The 12,300-nt window shown below is 44.8% G+C and overlaps 1 protein-coding gene across 1 annotated transcript; it reads left to right on the top strand.

Moving 5' to 3' along the window:
* The first annotated feature begins 448 nt into the window (after positions 1-448).
* On the top strand, positions 449-12,095 carry nmnat2 (nicotinamide nucleotide adenylyltransferase 2). Its single transcript, XM_030364528.1, has 11 exons — positions 449-675; positions 2,873-2,961; positions 4,091-4,158; positions 4,331-4,409; positions 4,953-5,079; positions 5,601-5,681; positions 6,012-6,056; positions 6,391-6,467; positions 7,352-7,453; positions 8,542-8,609; positions 10,126-12,095. Exons 1-11 carry the CDS (start codon positions 591-593, stop codon positions 10,226-10,228), a joined length of 924 nt encoding a protein of 307 aa, XP_030220388.1. The 5' UTR covers positions 449-590; the 3' UTR covers positions 10,229-12,095.
* Positions 12,096-12,300: the final 205 nt, after the last annotated feature.

Below are 12,300 nucleotides of genomic sequence, written 5' to 3' on the forward strand. Positions count from 1 at the left end.
ATTCTGCCGGCGGACGGGGGTACATGCGCTGGCGGGGTTAACTTGCAAGTGCAGCCGAGCATGGGACCATCTGAGAACATCCAGAGTTGAGTTTAGTCTCCGTGAGAACCAAAGCCCACGACCACGACATCCCTAACCTCAACGGTGACCTTACCATCAACACTCAAAGTGAAACATTATTTTTGTACATCTGCAACATCTCTACTGCTACTACGATATGGACCTACATGGGAGGCCATCATCATCTGAACCATTTGCTGCAAATTTCATGGCTTTCGTTTTGAGTAGTACTGACTTTCGTTTCAGTTTTTCAATTCATTGTATTGTATGCGTGTTGGTATTCAGAGCAGCACTCATTGGTGTTTTCTTCGGTGTGTGCATGCGTGCGTGAGTGCGTGCGCGCTTGCTTGCGTGCGTGTGGGCAGTGTGCCTTTAAAGGGCTCCGGGATGACGCGCGAAGGGCTGGTGTAAGTGCCGCAGCCGAATCAACCTCGCCTCTCTCGCGCTGCGTCGTACGGGCTTCAACAGCAACAACAAAAGGACTGCGAGGCGCTATCCGTGGACATACACCGCGCACTACACCCGTCAGGATGACAGAAAACGCCAAAACCCACGTTATTCTGCTGTCGTGTGGCAGTTTCAACCCCATCACCAAAGGACACATCCATATGTTTGGTAAGACGAGGTGATGGAGATGTAATGATGATGGAAGTGATGTGGTGCTTTTTAGACGGCAGTCCTGAGGACCCTTATGATCCTGAACTAAAATAAATCAAAGCTTTACGTGTTAGAGCAACACGGTTATTTGTGTTGTGCTTTGACATGCGTCATGGGTTGCTTTCCACCCGGGAGGTGCTGAAAGGGGCGATGTCCGGAGTGACGGCGTCGGGGAGTGTCAGCGTTGGCAGGCTATGAGGCATATCTCTGTTGACGTTTCACGTGGGCTTCACATCGTTATGTCACGTCAAGCCTTTCTAGGACCTACTCTGTCGGATCGGAAGACGGGTGAACTGTAACAGTTATATTTTTATAGCCCTACGAATTAACGAAACTTTGTGTTTATGGCGTCGGCGTGGAGCAGTTTCTATGTCAAAATCCCCCAGAGAACACAAATGAATAAATAATGATTAGGCCCACATTGATCACAACCCTTTAAAGTGTCTTTTGGCGGAGGGATAGCGGGATACGCAGTTATTTGTTCAGTTTGAGAGTAATCCGAGGCCACATGCTGAGAGACCTGTTTAATCAATTCAAGTCACCTATGAATGGACGAGAGGTGCCCTGGTTGGCTGGTCGCTGGGAGATAGTGAGCTACCAAAATAAAAGCAGGAGCCGATGCGTGCCTGCCATAGGTCTATCGGAACAAGTTGAGACAGTATTAACCGCTGTACGCGCTTGTGCGTGCGTGTGCGTGTGTGCGCGTGTGTGTGCGTGTGTGTTTGCAAATTGCTCATGACCATTAAACTCAACGGATCTATTAGGCCAAGTTTCATATAGGCCTATGTTGAATTCTATACAGCGCCTTAATGAGGCAGGGAGAAAAAAGCACATCTATGCCTTCTGACCTACTTTCTCTCTCCCTCTCTGTTTCTATCGGTCTACCTCTATCTCTCTCCCTCCCCGTCTCTATCTGTATACCTCTGTCTCTCTCACTCTCTCTCTCTCTCTCTCTCTCTCTCTCTCTCTCTCTCTCTCTCTCTCTCTCTCTCTCTCTCTCTCTCTCTCTCTCTCTCTCTCTCTCTCTCTCTCTCTGTGATTTGTATACCTCTTCCTCTCACCCTGTTCCTATTTCTATCTCTCTTTCTCTCTCCTTCTATTCATCCCTCTCGTTCCTCCCTTCTTTCGATCTGTCTCACTCCATATCTTTCACTACCGTTCCCTCTTTGTGTCTCTATGATGAAAGCAAAAGCCCTGTAACTCCGGCCAGGAGGCAGCCTGAGTTACATGTACATATCAGTTACAAAGTGAGTTGCATTACATGGTTAGTAACATGGTTATTAACATTGTTATTTACTGTACTTACAGTTACATTTATGGTTACATACACAGTTACATATTACAGCCAGAAACCCAGAAGGATGTAATGCAATATTAAATGTAGCTAAGGGCGGCTTTATAGCTTAAGGAAGCTGTGTTTAATGAAGTGAGATTTCAAACATGGACGTGACCCAACCCTACGGAGACTCATGCAGATTAGCTTTTCCGTTGCGAGGCCCGTCGGTCAAATTAATCAAATTAACGATGGCTTTCTCAGGCCTGGCCATGGTTCCCTGGCATGTCTCCATGGTAACCGGCAGCTCAATGGTTCCCCGGGTTAAAAAAGTTCTTTGGACGCCAGAAGAATCCGGCCCAAGACATCGCAGCAGCCAAGTCTGCTACTCAATGCTGTTCTAAACTGCTGTGGCAGGATGCTATGAGACAAGGGGTGTAGGCTGCTTTAGGCTGGGATTGTAGGCTGCTGTTTTGGGCTGTTGCTTTAGGCTTGTGTTCTATTGGTGCTGTAGACTGGGGTTGTAGTTTTGTCTGGTGTTGTAGGTTGGTGTTGTAGGTTGGTGTTGTAGGTTAGCAATGTTGCAGGCTGCTATAAAACAGTGCTTCGAATCCAAGACAATCCAGTGGTGGGCGAGCAGGATTTAAGGTCTGGAATTCATTGCCATGCGATGCAAAGTCATTGTTGTCATGTGCTAACACTCTGTTGTCTCCTGGGTGTTTGGTTGTGTGTTGGATTGTGTGATTGTGTATGGGGTCGTGTGTGTGTCTATGTGTGTGTGTGTGTGTGTGTGTGTGTGTGTGTGTGTGTGTGTGTGTGTGTGTGTGTGTGTGTGTGTGTGTGTGTGTGTGTGTGTGTGTGTGTGTGTGTGTTTGTTTGTAGAGAAAGCCAGAGAATACCTTCACAAAACGGGCCGCTTCATCGTGATTGGAGGGATCATCTCGCCTGTGCATGACTCTTACGGCAAACCTGTAAGTACAAAAACACACAGACATCCAATCCTGTAAGTAAACACAATACACACGCACATCTAACCCTGTCCGTATGCAATACACATCTCTATCCCTTTCAATATACAATTCGCGCAAACATATAATCCTGTAGGTACACAATCACACACACGTCTAACCTTGTCAGTGCATAGTTGCATAAACATGTAAACAAACCCAATATGAGGGAACGCACATCTTATGCACTTTAGTGAAGGTTCCACGTAGACATCATGAATAATGAATGGTTACACGATTAAACCAACAGCGATGAGTCAAACGGAGCTGGATCCATTTACAACCAACTTCGGATCTCATCTTTCATATAAAACAGGGTTTCTAATGAACCAACAGATGGATAGGCCGACAGAGAGACACACAGACAGTTGTCCTATAAACAGTCTTTTTTACAGCTTGTTTTCCGCACTCCATCTTCTCAAATTAATGCAGACCTTGTCCTAGTTTTGCTCCGCTGCTGCTGTGGGATAAAGATTGCATAGTTGCTGGAAGGGAAGCTAAATGATAATAACTGTGAGATACAGAGCATAGACGCTAGCAGAGAATCTAACGGGTATGAACTGTGAGATACAGAGCATAGACACTAACAGAGAAGCTAATTGCTAGGGGGTTAGGAAGGGCAGTAGAGAAATTATTGGTAGTCAACGAAAAATAAACGGTTCATTAAAGTGAACCAAATCGAAAAATCCAGTTAATCAATCCAGCTCCCTAAGTATTAATCAATCAAAGAAGATAGACCTGCCAATAACATCTTGAAATAATGTCTACCAGTCTGTGGTTGCACTGGTAAACTCCCAATGTCCACCAGGAAAATAACTGTGGTTATACTGGGCAGCTCCCAATGTAAACCATTAGAAGACTGTAGTTGTACTGGGCGGCTCCAATGGTCCGCCAGGAGAAGACTGTAGTTGTACCGGGTAGCTGCCGGTGTCCACCGGGGAAAGACTGGGGTTGTACTGGGTAGGCTTTATGATGACCTTCTGGTAAAATTACTTCCTGGTATGATGAGCTCTTGGTTTGATGACCTCCTGTGTTTGATGACTTCCTGTGTTTGAGGACTTCCTGGTGTGATGACTTCCTGTGTCTCCTGCAGGGCCTGGTGCCCAGTAAACATCGGCTGACCATGTGCCAGCTTGCTGTGCAGTCTTCTGATTGGATCAGGTAGATAACAGTTACCTATCAGATTACATCAATATTTCAGTTACCTTTTGGATTACATTCAGATTACAGTTACCTATTACATAACATTCGGATTACAGTAACATATGACACCGTGTTTGTATGGTGTAATGGATGCATAAATGTGACATGACAAGTCATAACGTGTGTGTAGAGTGGACCCCTGGGAGTGCTACCAGCAGACCTGGCAGACCACCTGCAGTGTCCTGGAACACCACCGCGACCTCATGAAGGTACGACACCAAGCTACATGCTAATGGAAATATATGCTCAATATGCTCTAATTAAAGTGCACAAATATATGAAATTAGCATGCCAACTGTCACTGGAATGGGCCTACTCGGTCTAGGGTACAGTATCAGTACTGTACTGGTCCTGCAGGATCAAGGGTACACTATCAGTACCTGTACTGGTCCTACTGGGTCTACTCCAGGGTACAGAATCCGTACTGTACTGGTCCTACCGGGTCTAGGGTACAGTATCAGTACTGTACTGGTCCAACCGGGTCTAGGGTACAGTATCAGTACTGTACTGGTCGTACCGGGTCTAGGGTACAGTATCAGTACTGTACTGGTCCTACCGGGTCTAGGGTACAGTATCAGTACTGTACTGGTCGTACCGGGTCTAGGGTACAGTATCAGTACTGTACTGGTCGTACCGGGTCTAGGGTACAGTATCAGTACTGTACTGGTCCTACCAGGTCTAGGGTACAGTATAAGTACTGTACTGGTCGTAGCGGGTCTAGGGTGAACCTCTCTCTCTTTCTCTCTCTCCAGCGAGTCACTGGGTGCATCCTGTCCAACGTAAACACACCCTCCTCCACTCCTGTGATTGGTCAGCCGCAGAACCAGGCCCCACCGGTCTACCAGAACCACAACAACTTGGCCAACAAACCCACCGCAGGTGAGTGTGCTCTGTGAAGTGCAAAACCTGTACTAGAATCAAGACTCAGTTACCCATAAGCCCCTATTACCTGAAACTCTAAATTTGAAAGGACGAGAGAGAGGGACCTATCGCTGATGTAAAGGCAGAGGCTTTTAGATAGACAGGAGCATGAGGTCATTTCCTGTCATGTATTCAGGGCTTCACCGGCCCCATGTGAGACAACACAACCTTATCATACTCCCCCATCAGACTCAGGAATCAGTTCCCAAGTCCCTCCTTCCAGGCTCTGGTAGTACAGCAAGAAGGTCCGAACGGGCAGAAACCAACAGCCCAAACAAATAATTTTATTTTTAAGATTTTGGTTTCGATTTTTATTCAAACAAGAACACAAATTGTACGATGAAGATGTCTCGGAGGAAGTTACGAATACAATGATTCATCTGAATAGACAGTGGAAAAGCTTCAGTGACAAGGTCATTTGCGTGAGACCTTTACTTTGAAGCAAAGCACATGTGTGTGTGGGTGTGCTTCCTGTCTAGTCAAGCTGCTGGGGAAGGTGAGTGAGAGCCTGGGGAAGATGTGCTGCGCCCGACCCAGCATGGACCGCTTCACCTTCATAGGTGAGACACACACACACACACACACACACACCAACCGTTCTCACCAACAGAAACACATATACCCCCCCCCCCCCACACACACACACACACATACACATACATACAAGCCTACATACAAGCACACATATACACACACAGGCTGACTCTCTGACCTGGAGTAGGGACAAACCACTCCAAGTGCTGCGTGACCCAGTTAAGGAGACGATAGCTCTAGGAATCAGAACACAACCTCAGCATTTCCTCAAAATACAAAACAGGTTTCACCAGAGCACGGACATAGTCCACACTTGGTTACCGTTTTATTACATTTCCCTTCCCTCCCCCTTTCAGATGAGAACGCCAACCTGGGACCCGCCATGAGGTATGAAGAAATTGGTGAGTGTTTCCTACAACTTCCTCTTCCCCTGCCTCCAGTTCAACGAGACTCATTGATGCAATCCATCCATGAGTTCCTGTGGGTAGCTTGTGCTGGGTCCAGTGGTGCTAGCGTTCCCTGTTAGCCACTAGACCATTGTGTTTGTGTTCGTGGACTCAGCAAGATGTCTCCCTTGCCTGTATGTACAGTACATCCAGTAAACTTCTCCTGCCTGTGTGTGTGTGTGTGTGTGTGTGTGTGTGTGTGTGTGTGTGTGTGTGTGTGTGTGTGTGTGTGTGTGTGTGTGTGTGTGTGTGTGTGTGTGTGTGTGTGTGTGTGCGCACGCGTGTGTAGAGTTACGCATCCTGCTCCTCTGTGGAAGTGATCTTCTGGAGTCCTTCTGCATCCCTGGTCTGTGGAAGGACAGTGATGTAAGCACCCTGTAACTCCGCCCACCCCTCTAACCCCACCCACCCCGCCTGTCTAACCCCTCCAACCCACCCGACTCCACCCCTTTAGTGTCCTCCGTCTTACACAAAGGGCTGAAACGAACAACATGTTACTGGGGTTGAATGGCCTGCCAGCCTACTCAGTGGACAGAACCAACTGGGAGGCTGATCTTTCCAGATTATCAAACATCTACTGTGTGTGGACCCTGCTACTTGTGATGTCACTAATTATAATGGCTGTTTCAAATTACACCTGGTGGTCCAATATAGGAACTTTAACATGGTATGCAATAGGCTGCTAATGAGAACTAGGTTAACATTCTGTTGGTGTTTTACTCCTGGTCAATTCAGTGTTTTTCATTTTCTTTAACATGGTTGCATAGTGTATAGAGGCCATTCGTTTGATCAGCTACACATTTATCAGTACATGTTTCAAATCCAATCCGGGCAACCACTCAAAGATCTCAGTGTGGTTTTTAATTGACAATGTTACACAATAAACATCTGGATTTAATTATCACAAGTGGAATGTTTCTGCTCCAGTTAGTTTAATATTTTCTGATCCAATCTAGTTATATGGAAATTGAATCATGATATACTATACTATACTATACTATACTATACTATACTATACTATACTATACTATACTATACGCGTTTGGAGTGTGGGGCTTAACCCAGATACGGGCCATTTCGGGATGAAGAGGTTATTCAAATTCCAAAAACCATCGACCATGACGCAACACAAGGAAAATGTTGTCTCATGTGTAACAATCCCGGTCAGTTAGCATGCCTCACCTGCAGCGTGGAGCAGGAGTCGGGGGGCCGGAGCAGTAAGGGGCCTTGTTGTCTCTGTTTCCCCCCAGATGGAGGTGATCGTCGGGGACTTTGGCATCGTGGTGGTCCCTCGTGATGGAGCCGACACGGAGCGAATCATGAACCACTCTTCTGTGCTCCGCAAGCACACGGTCAGAGTTCACCCTGACCCCCTGACTCCGAGCCACCCCTAGCCCCGAACCCTACTCAAACCCTAACCGCTCGCCCCCGACTTCTTACCTCTGATCAACCCCTAACCCCAAGTCCAACCCCAATCCATGCTTCAAGCACCGGGTCAGAGTTCAGCCCAACCCCTGACCTCTAAACTCTGATCCAACCCTAAACCCAAACCCTAAGCCAAAGGATATCCCATAACCCCCGGTCGGTGGTCCGCAAGTACAAGGTCAGAGTTAAAAGACAAATCACTCCTAGAAGAGGGGGAAACCTTAACTCTACCCTAAATTTGAGAGAAAGTGTGAATATCAAATATGAAGACCAAAACAATGAGACAAAGTAAAAAAGAGATTGATAGAGAGAGAGAAACACAGAGAAGAGGGAGAGACATAGAGAGGAGAGAAACAGAGATTAACAGAGAGAGAGAGAAAGAAACACACAGAAACGAGAGAGAGGGAGAGAGAGTGAGAGAGAGAGAGAATGAAATGCATAGAAATGAGAGAGAGAGAGAGAGAGAGAGAGAGAGAGAGAGAGAGAGAGAGAGAGAGAGAGAATGAAATGCATAGAAATGAGAGAGAGAGAGAGAGAGAGAGAGAGAGAGAGAGAGAGAGAGAGAGAGAGAGAGAGAGAGAATGAAATGCATAGAAATGAGAGAGAGAGAGAGAGAGAGAGAGAGAGAGAGAGAGAGAGAGAGAGAGAGAGAGAGAGAGAGAGAGAGAGAGAGAAAGAAACACACATAGAAAGGAGAGAGAGAGAACCAGAGAGTGGGAGCACAATAGACTAGAAGGGCAGCACTGGTCAGACCCTCTGTTTATCCTAATCAGATTAATCCAATTATTTGTCAAGGACTACTTTTCCCATAATCCCTGTGAAACACTAATCCCGCCCTTTAATCCCGCCGACACTGGTGTCGAAAACCAATTAGAGAATAATGGCATCAACTTGGATTACGAGCTGAGCGGTGAAGGAAAGAGTTTCCAGCTGACTGCAGTATTTCAATAGAAACAAGTGGTCCTGGCTTCCCTCTGGTCCTCAAACTGTAGTTTACCTCTTCTTTCTCACTCAGGAAAACATCCTCATGGTGAAGGATGACGTGAACCACCCCATGTCCATTGTCAGCTCCACCAAGAGCCGGTGAGTTTCACCTTTGACCTCCTGGACTCAATCAGTAGAACTGCTGGTATACAAATCTCCTGAACCGTAACCCCTATATCCATACCGACCGTTGTGAGCATTGTGTCATCAATTACTGGCTATGGTACCCTGGCTGTTATCGATCTAATTTAACGAATGGCAAAGCTGTTTCACAGTTGGTCTGCACTAAATGCTGACTGCATGAAAGTACACTCTAAAAGTGATGAGAAGGATTTCTACAGCATAAAAAATTAAATCGAAATTAAGATGCCCTAACCTCTACCTGACCATGATTTACCTGTCTCTGAGTTAACTGGACGTCCCTTTGGATAAAAGAGTCATCTAAATCACTGATCCTCCGGCCCTAACATTGGTTGCCCAAATGTTAGGGCTGGCCAGTGCTGGTTCTAGGGGGTACTTGTAAGAAATTCATTTTGTTTCTCTATGACGATGTTAAAGCCACAATATGTAACATTTAAACTAGCTTGTGTCTTAAAATACCCTTGATAGGTCTTTAGTCAATGCTGATCAATAGGGATTTCAATAATGACAACTAACTGATATATTTTAATACTTTTAATATTTTATTTTTATATTCGGCCCATACCTCTCTCTTTGTTTCCAAGAATCGTACTACCGACACACAAACCCCTCCCACTCACAGCACCATAGCCAGCCGGGCTACGCTAGTTATCGTCAAACATTTAGAGCCGGTCAGAGTGGAAACGACAGTTATTGAGTTTTTAGAATTCTGAAATTAACTGGGAGGTTCTCGATGTTACACGGTGCGACTTTGTTATATATAGTTTTGGGGTGGTAAATAAGTCAGAAAAGTTTGCGAAACGTGGCTTTTTAATTCAAGTCAATTTAACCTTTGCTAAAATAAAAACATGTGCATAATCAAGAAGGTAAAGTGAATTGTCATTGTAGTGCTAAGCTGATTTGTTGCGTTATCATTATTGTGATTCTAAGGTGGTTTGTTGTGTTATCATTATTGTGATTCTAAGGCGGTTTGTTGTGTTGTCATTATTGTGATTCTAAGGCGGTTTGTTGTGTTGTCATTATTGTGATTCTAGGGTGGTTTGTTGTGTTGTCATTATTGTGATTTTAAGGCGGTTTGTTTTGTCATCGTTATTGTGATTCTAAGGCGGTTTGTTGTGTTATCGTTATTGTGATTCTAAGGCGGTTTGTTGTGTTGTCATTATTGTGATTCTAGGGTGGTTTGTTGTGTTGTCATTATTGTGATTCTAAGGCGGTTTGTTTTGTCATCGTTATTGTGATTCTAAGGCGGTTTGTTGTGTTATCGTTATTGTGATTCTAAGGCGGTTTGTTGTGTTGTCATTATTGTGATTCTAGGGTGGTTTGTTGTGTTGTCATTAGTGTGATTCTAAGGCGGTTTGTTTTGTCATCGTTATTTTGATTCTAAGGCGGTTTGTTGTGTTATCGTTATTGTGATTCTAAGGCGGTTTGTTGTGTTATCGTTGACGTTATGATGTGCTGTCGTGTCTCGTGGTAGGCTGGCCCTGCAGCACGGAGATGGCCATGTGGTGGACTACCTGAACCAGCCCGTCATCGACTACATCCTGCAGACCCAGCTCTACATCACCGCCTCAGGATAGGCACACCGCCTCACTCCGCCCACGTTATCCTAAACCCCCTCTTATCTCCCAACTGCCAACCCTTATTAACCCCACCCACATACTGCTTGACCCTGCCCACCAAACCCCACCCACTCTCAACGTCATCTCCTAACCCCGCCCCTTCCAGCACCACCCCTTCCAACAGTCCGGCCGTTACGTTTGTGTCAAACATCCTACCATGTTTGTTGTGCTGCACCACCAACCCCAAAGGCAACTAAGAAGCATTTAACTGGAACTTCAAACGCTACAGCAAAACTGCAACCAATACTTACAGAACTATACTTGTCAGAACTACAACTACTCCAAGCAGTCACACTAGAACTACACACCACCAGGAACAGTTGCACCAGAACTACATCCTAACACAAGCATTTACATCAGAATTACACCCATTAGAACTACTACTCCCTCAAGTATTTACACCAAAACGACACCAGGACCACATGGGCTTCAGCCTGGTACCTTCTGTTTCAATGGTATAATCAAAAAGGCCAAGATTAACCGTCAATAATGGCTGACTTTGGTCCTCAATACTGTATACTGGCATACTAGTTTAGCTAGTGTTTAACGCTAACAACCATTAAATACAGTTAGTAGTTTATAAAAGGTTAAATAGTTGCTTTGCCTTCACCAATGTTTGACTGTCGGCACACGAGATTGTGCTTGATTGCAGTCCTGGCACATCGATGTTAGGGAAGCTAATGCTATGTAACTGCTGTAGCTCTTGTGTGCAGAGTGACATGTGGTTGCCACTATCTTTAAGTAAATGCTTTTCTGGTTATTATTCCTGTTGCTCTCACCCAGATACATCCTCACCCCAACCGTAACCAAAACTTTCTGCCACCCCACACCAATACTTAACCATATCTAACTTTGTAGCTAACCATACCCATCCGTAAGCTAATGCCATGCCATCTCTAATGCATTATGGGATAAACACAGAAAAAAAAATGATAGTTGCAGCCAATGTCTTTCCTTCCTTTCTGTGTCATGTGATGTACCATATGACCTATGCCTGGACAGGGAGGTCACCCGGAGAACAGGGGTATTGTTTGATTTTGTTTGAGGATGTCGATGTTTTCTGTTAAATTGACCTCTGACCTCTTTAGCACTCCTCCTAGACTGCATGCCTAGATGGTTTGATTTTTGGCATGAATGTTTACTTACTCCGTAGAATATTATCTGTTGTGCAAGTGTTTAAATATACTTCAAAAACTATATATATATATATATAAATATATATATATATACATATAATATAGTGGGAACCTCATCCTACTCTTTTTGTTTTAACTTTATAAATGGATGTAAACATTATTTTCTTTCTTTTCTAATCTCTGTGGAACATAAAGTTTATTATGGTTTTGTTGAAAGTCAGGTGGCTCTCAAATAGAAGAAATGTTTCTACGTTGATCAGAGATTTCTGGCAATGTGATTGAAGCCATGTGAGGCTTGAACAACACAATGTTCAGACAAAATGGGGCCTGTAACGGCTCGTTGCTTTCTGAATGTAGACGAGAAGGAGCCTCAATTTTTTTTCTCCACATTAGTTTCAGTGCGACCAATTTCTGAAAAGTCGTAATGGGGGGATTCTTCAAAATGAATGGCACATCCTTTTTATGTGTGTATACGTTGGAATGTTTGTTGTGTGAGTTTGTGTGTGCGAATGTGTGTGTATGTCAATGGGGTTGTGTTAGTTTTAGAGAGGTATGCGTGTGTGTGTGAATAAGAGTTATGTAGCCTCACAGGTAGAGATTGTATAGTCTGATGCCCTAAACACTGTAAGGAAATCCATGTTAAATCTTAACAACGAAACATCCCATAATAAAACTATTTAAAACCCTGATTTACAGAATTTCTATATAAACGCACCACACCCACCAGATAGGTGATACACCAGTAGAAGTCTGTGGTTGTACTCGGCAGCTCCCAGTACCTAACAGTAGAAGACTGTGGTTGTACTGGTCGGCTCCCAGTGTCCAGCAGTAGAAGACTGTGGTTGTAATGACTAGCTCCCAATATTCAGGCTATTGTAGTTTTATGATCAAGTA

The sequence above is a fragment of the Gadus morhua genome, chromosome 8, assembly GCF_902167405.1.
Source record: "Gadus morhua chromosome 8, gadMor3.0, whole genome shotgun sequence".
Classification (NCBI taxonomy): Eukaryota; Metazoa; Chordata; class Actinopteri; order Gadiformes; family Gadidae; genus Gadus; species Gadus morhua.

Coding starts and splice junctions, on each gene's coding strand:
- nmnat2 (XM_030364528.1), top strand. CDS start 591: ATGACAGAAAACGCCAAAACCCACGTTATTCTGCTGTCGTGTGGCAGT. Junction 676..2,872: donor AGGACACATCCATATGTTTG/GTAAGACGAGGT, acceptor GTTTGTTTGTAG/AGAAAGCCAGAGAATACCTT. Junction 6,468..7,351: donor GTCTGTGGAAGGACAGTGAT/GTAAGCACCCTG, acceptor GTTTCCCCCCAG/ATGGAGGTGATCGTCGGGGA.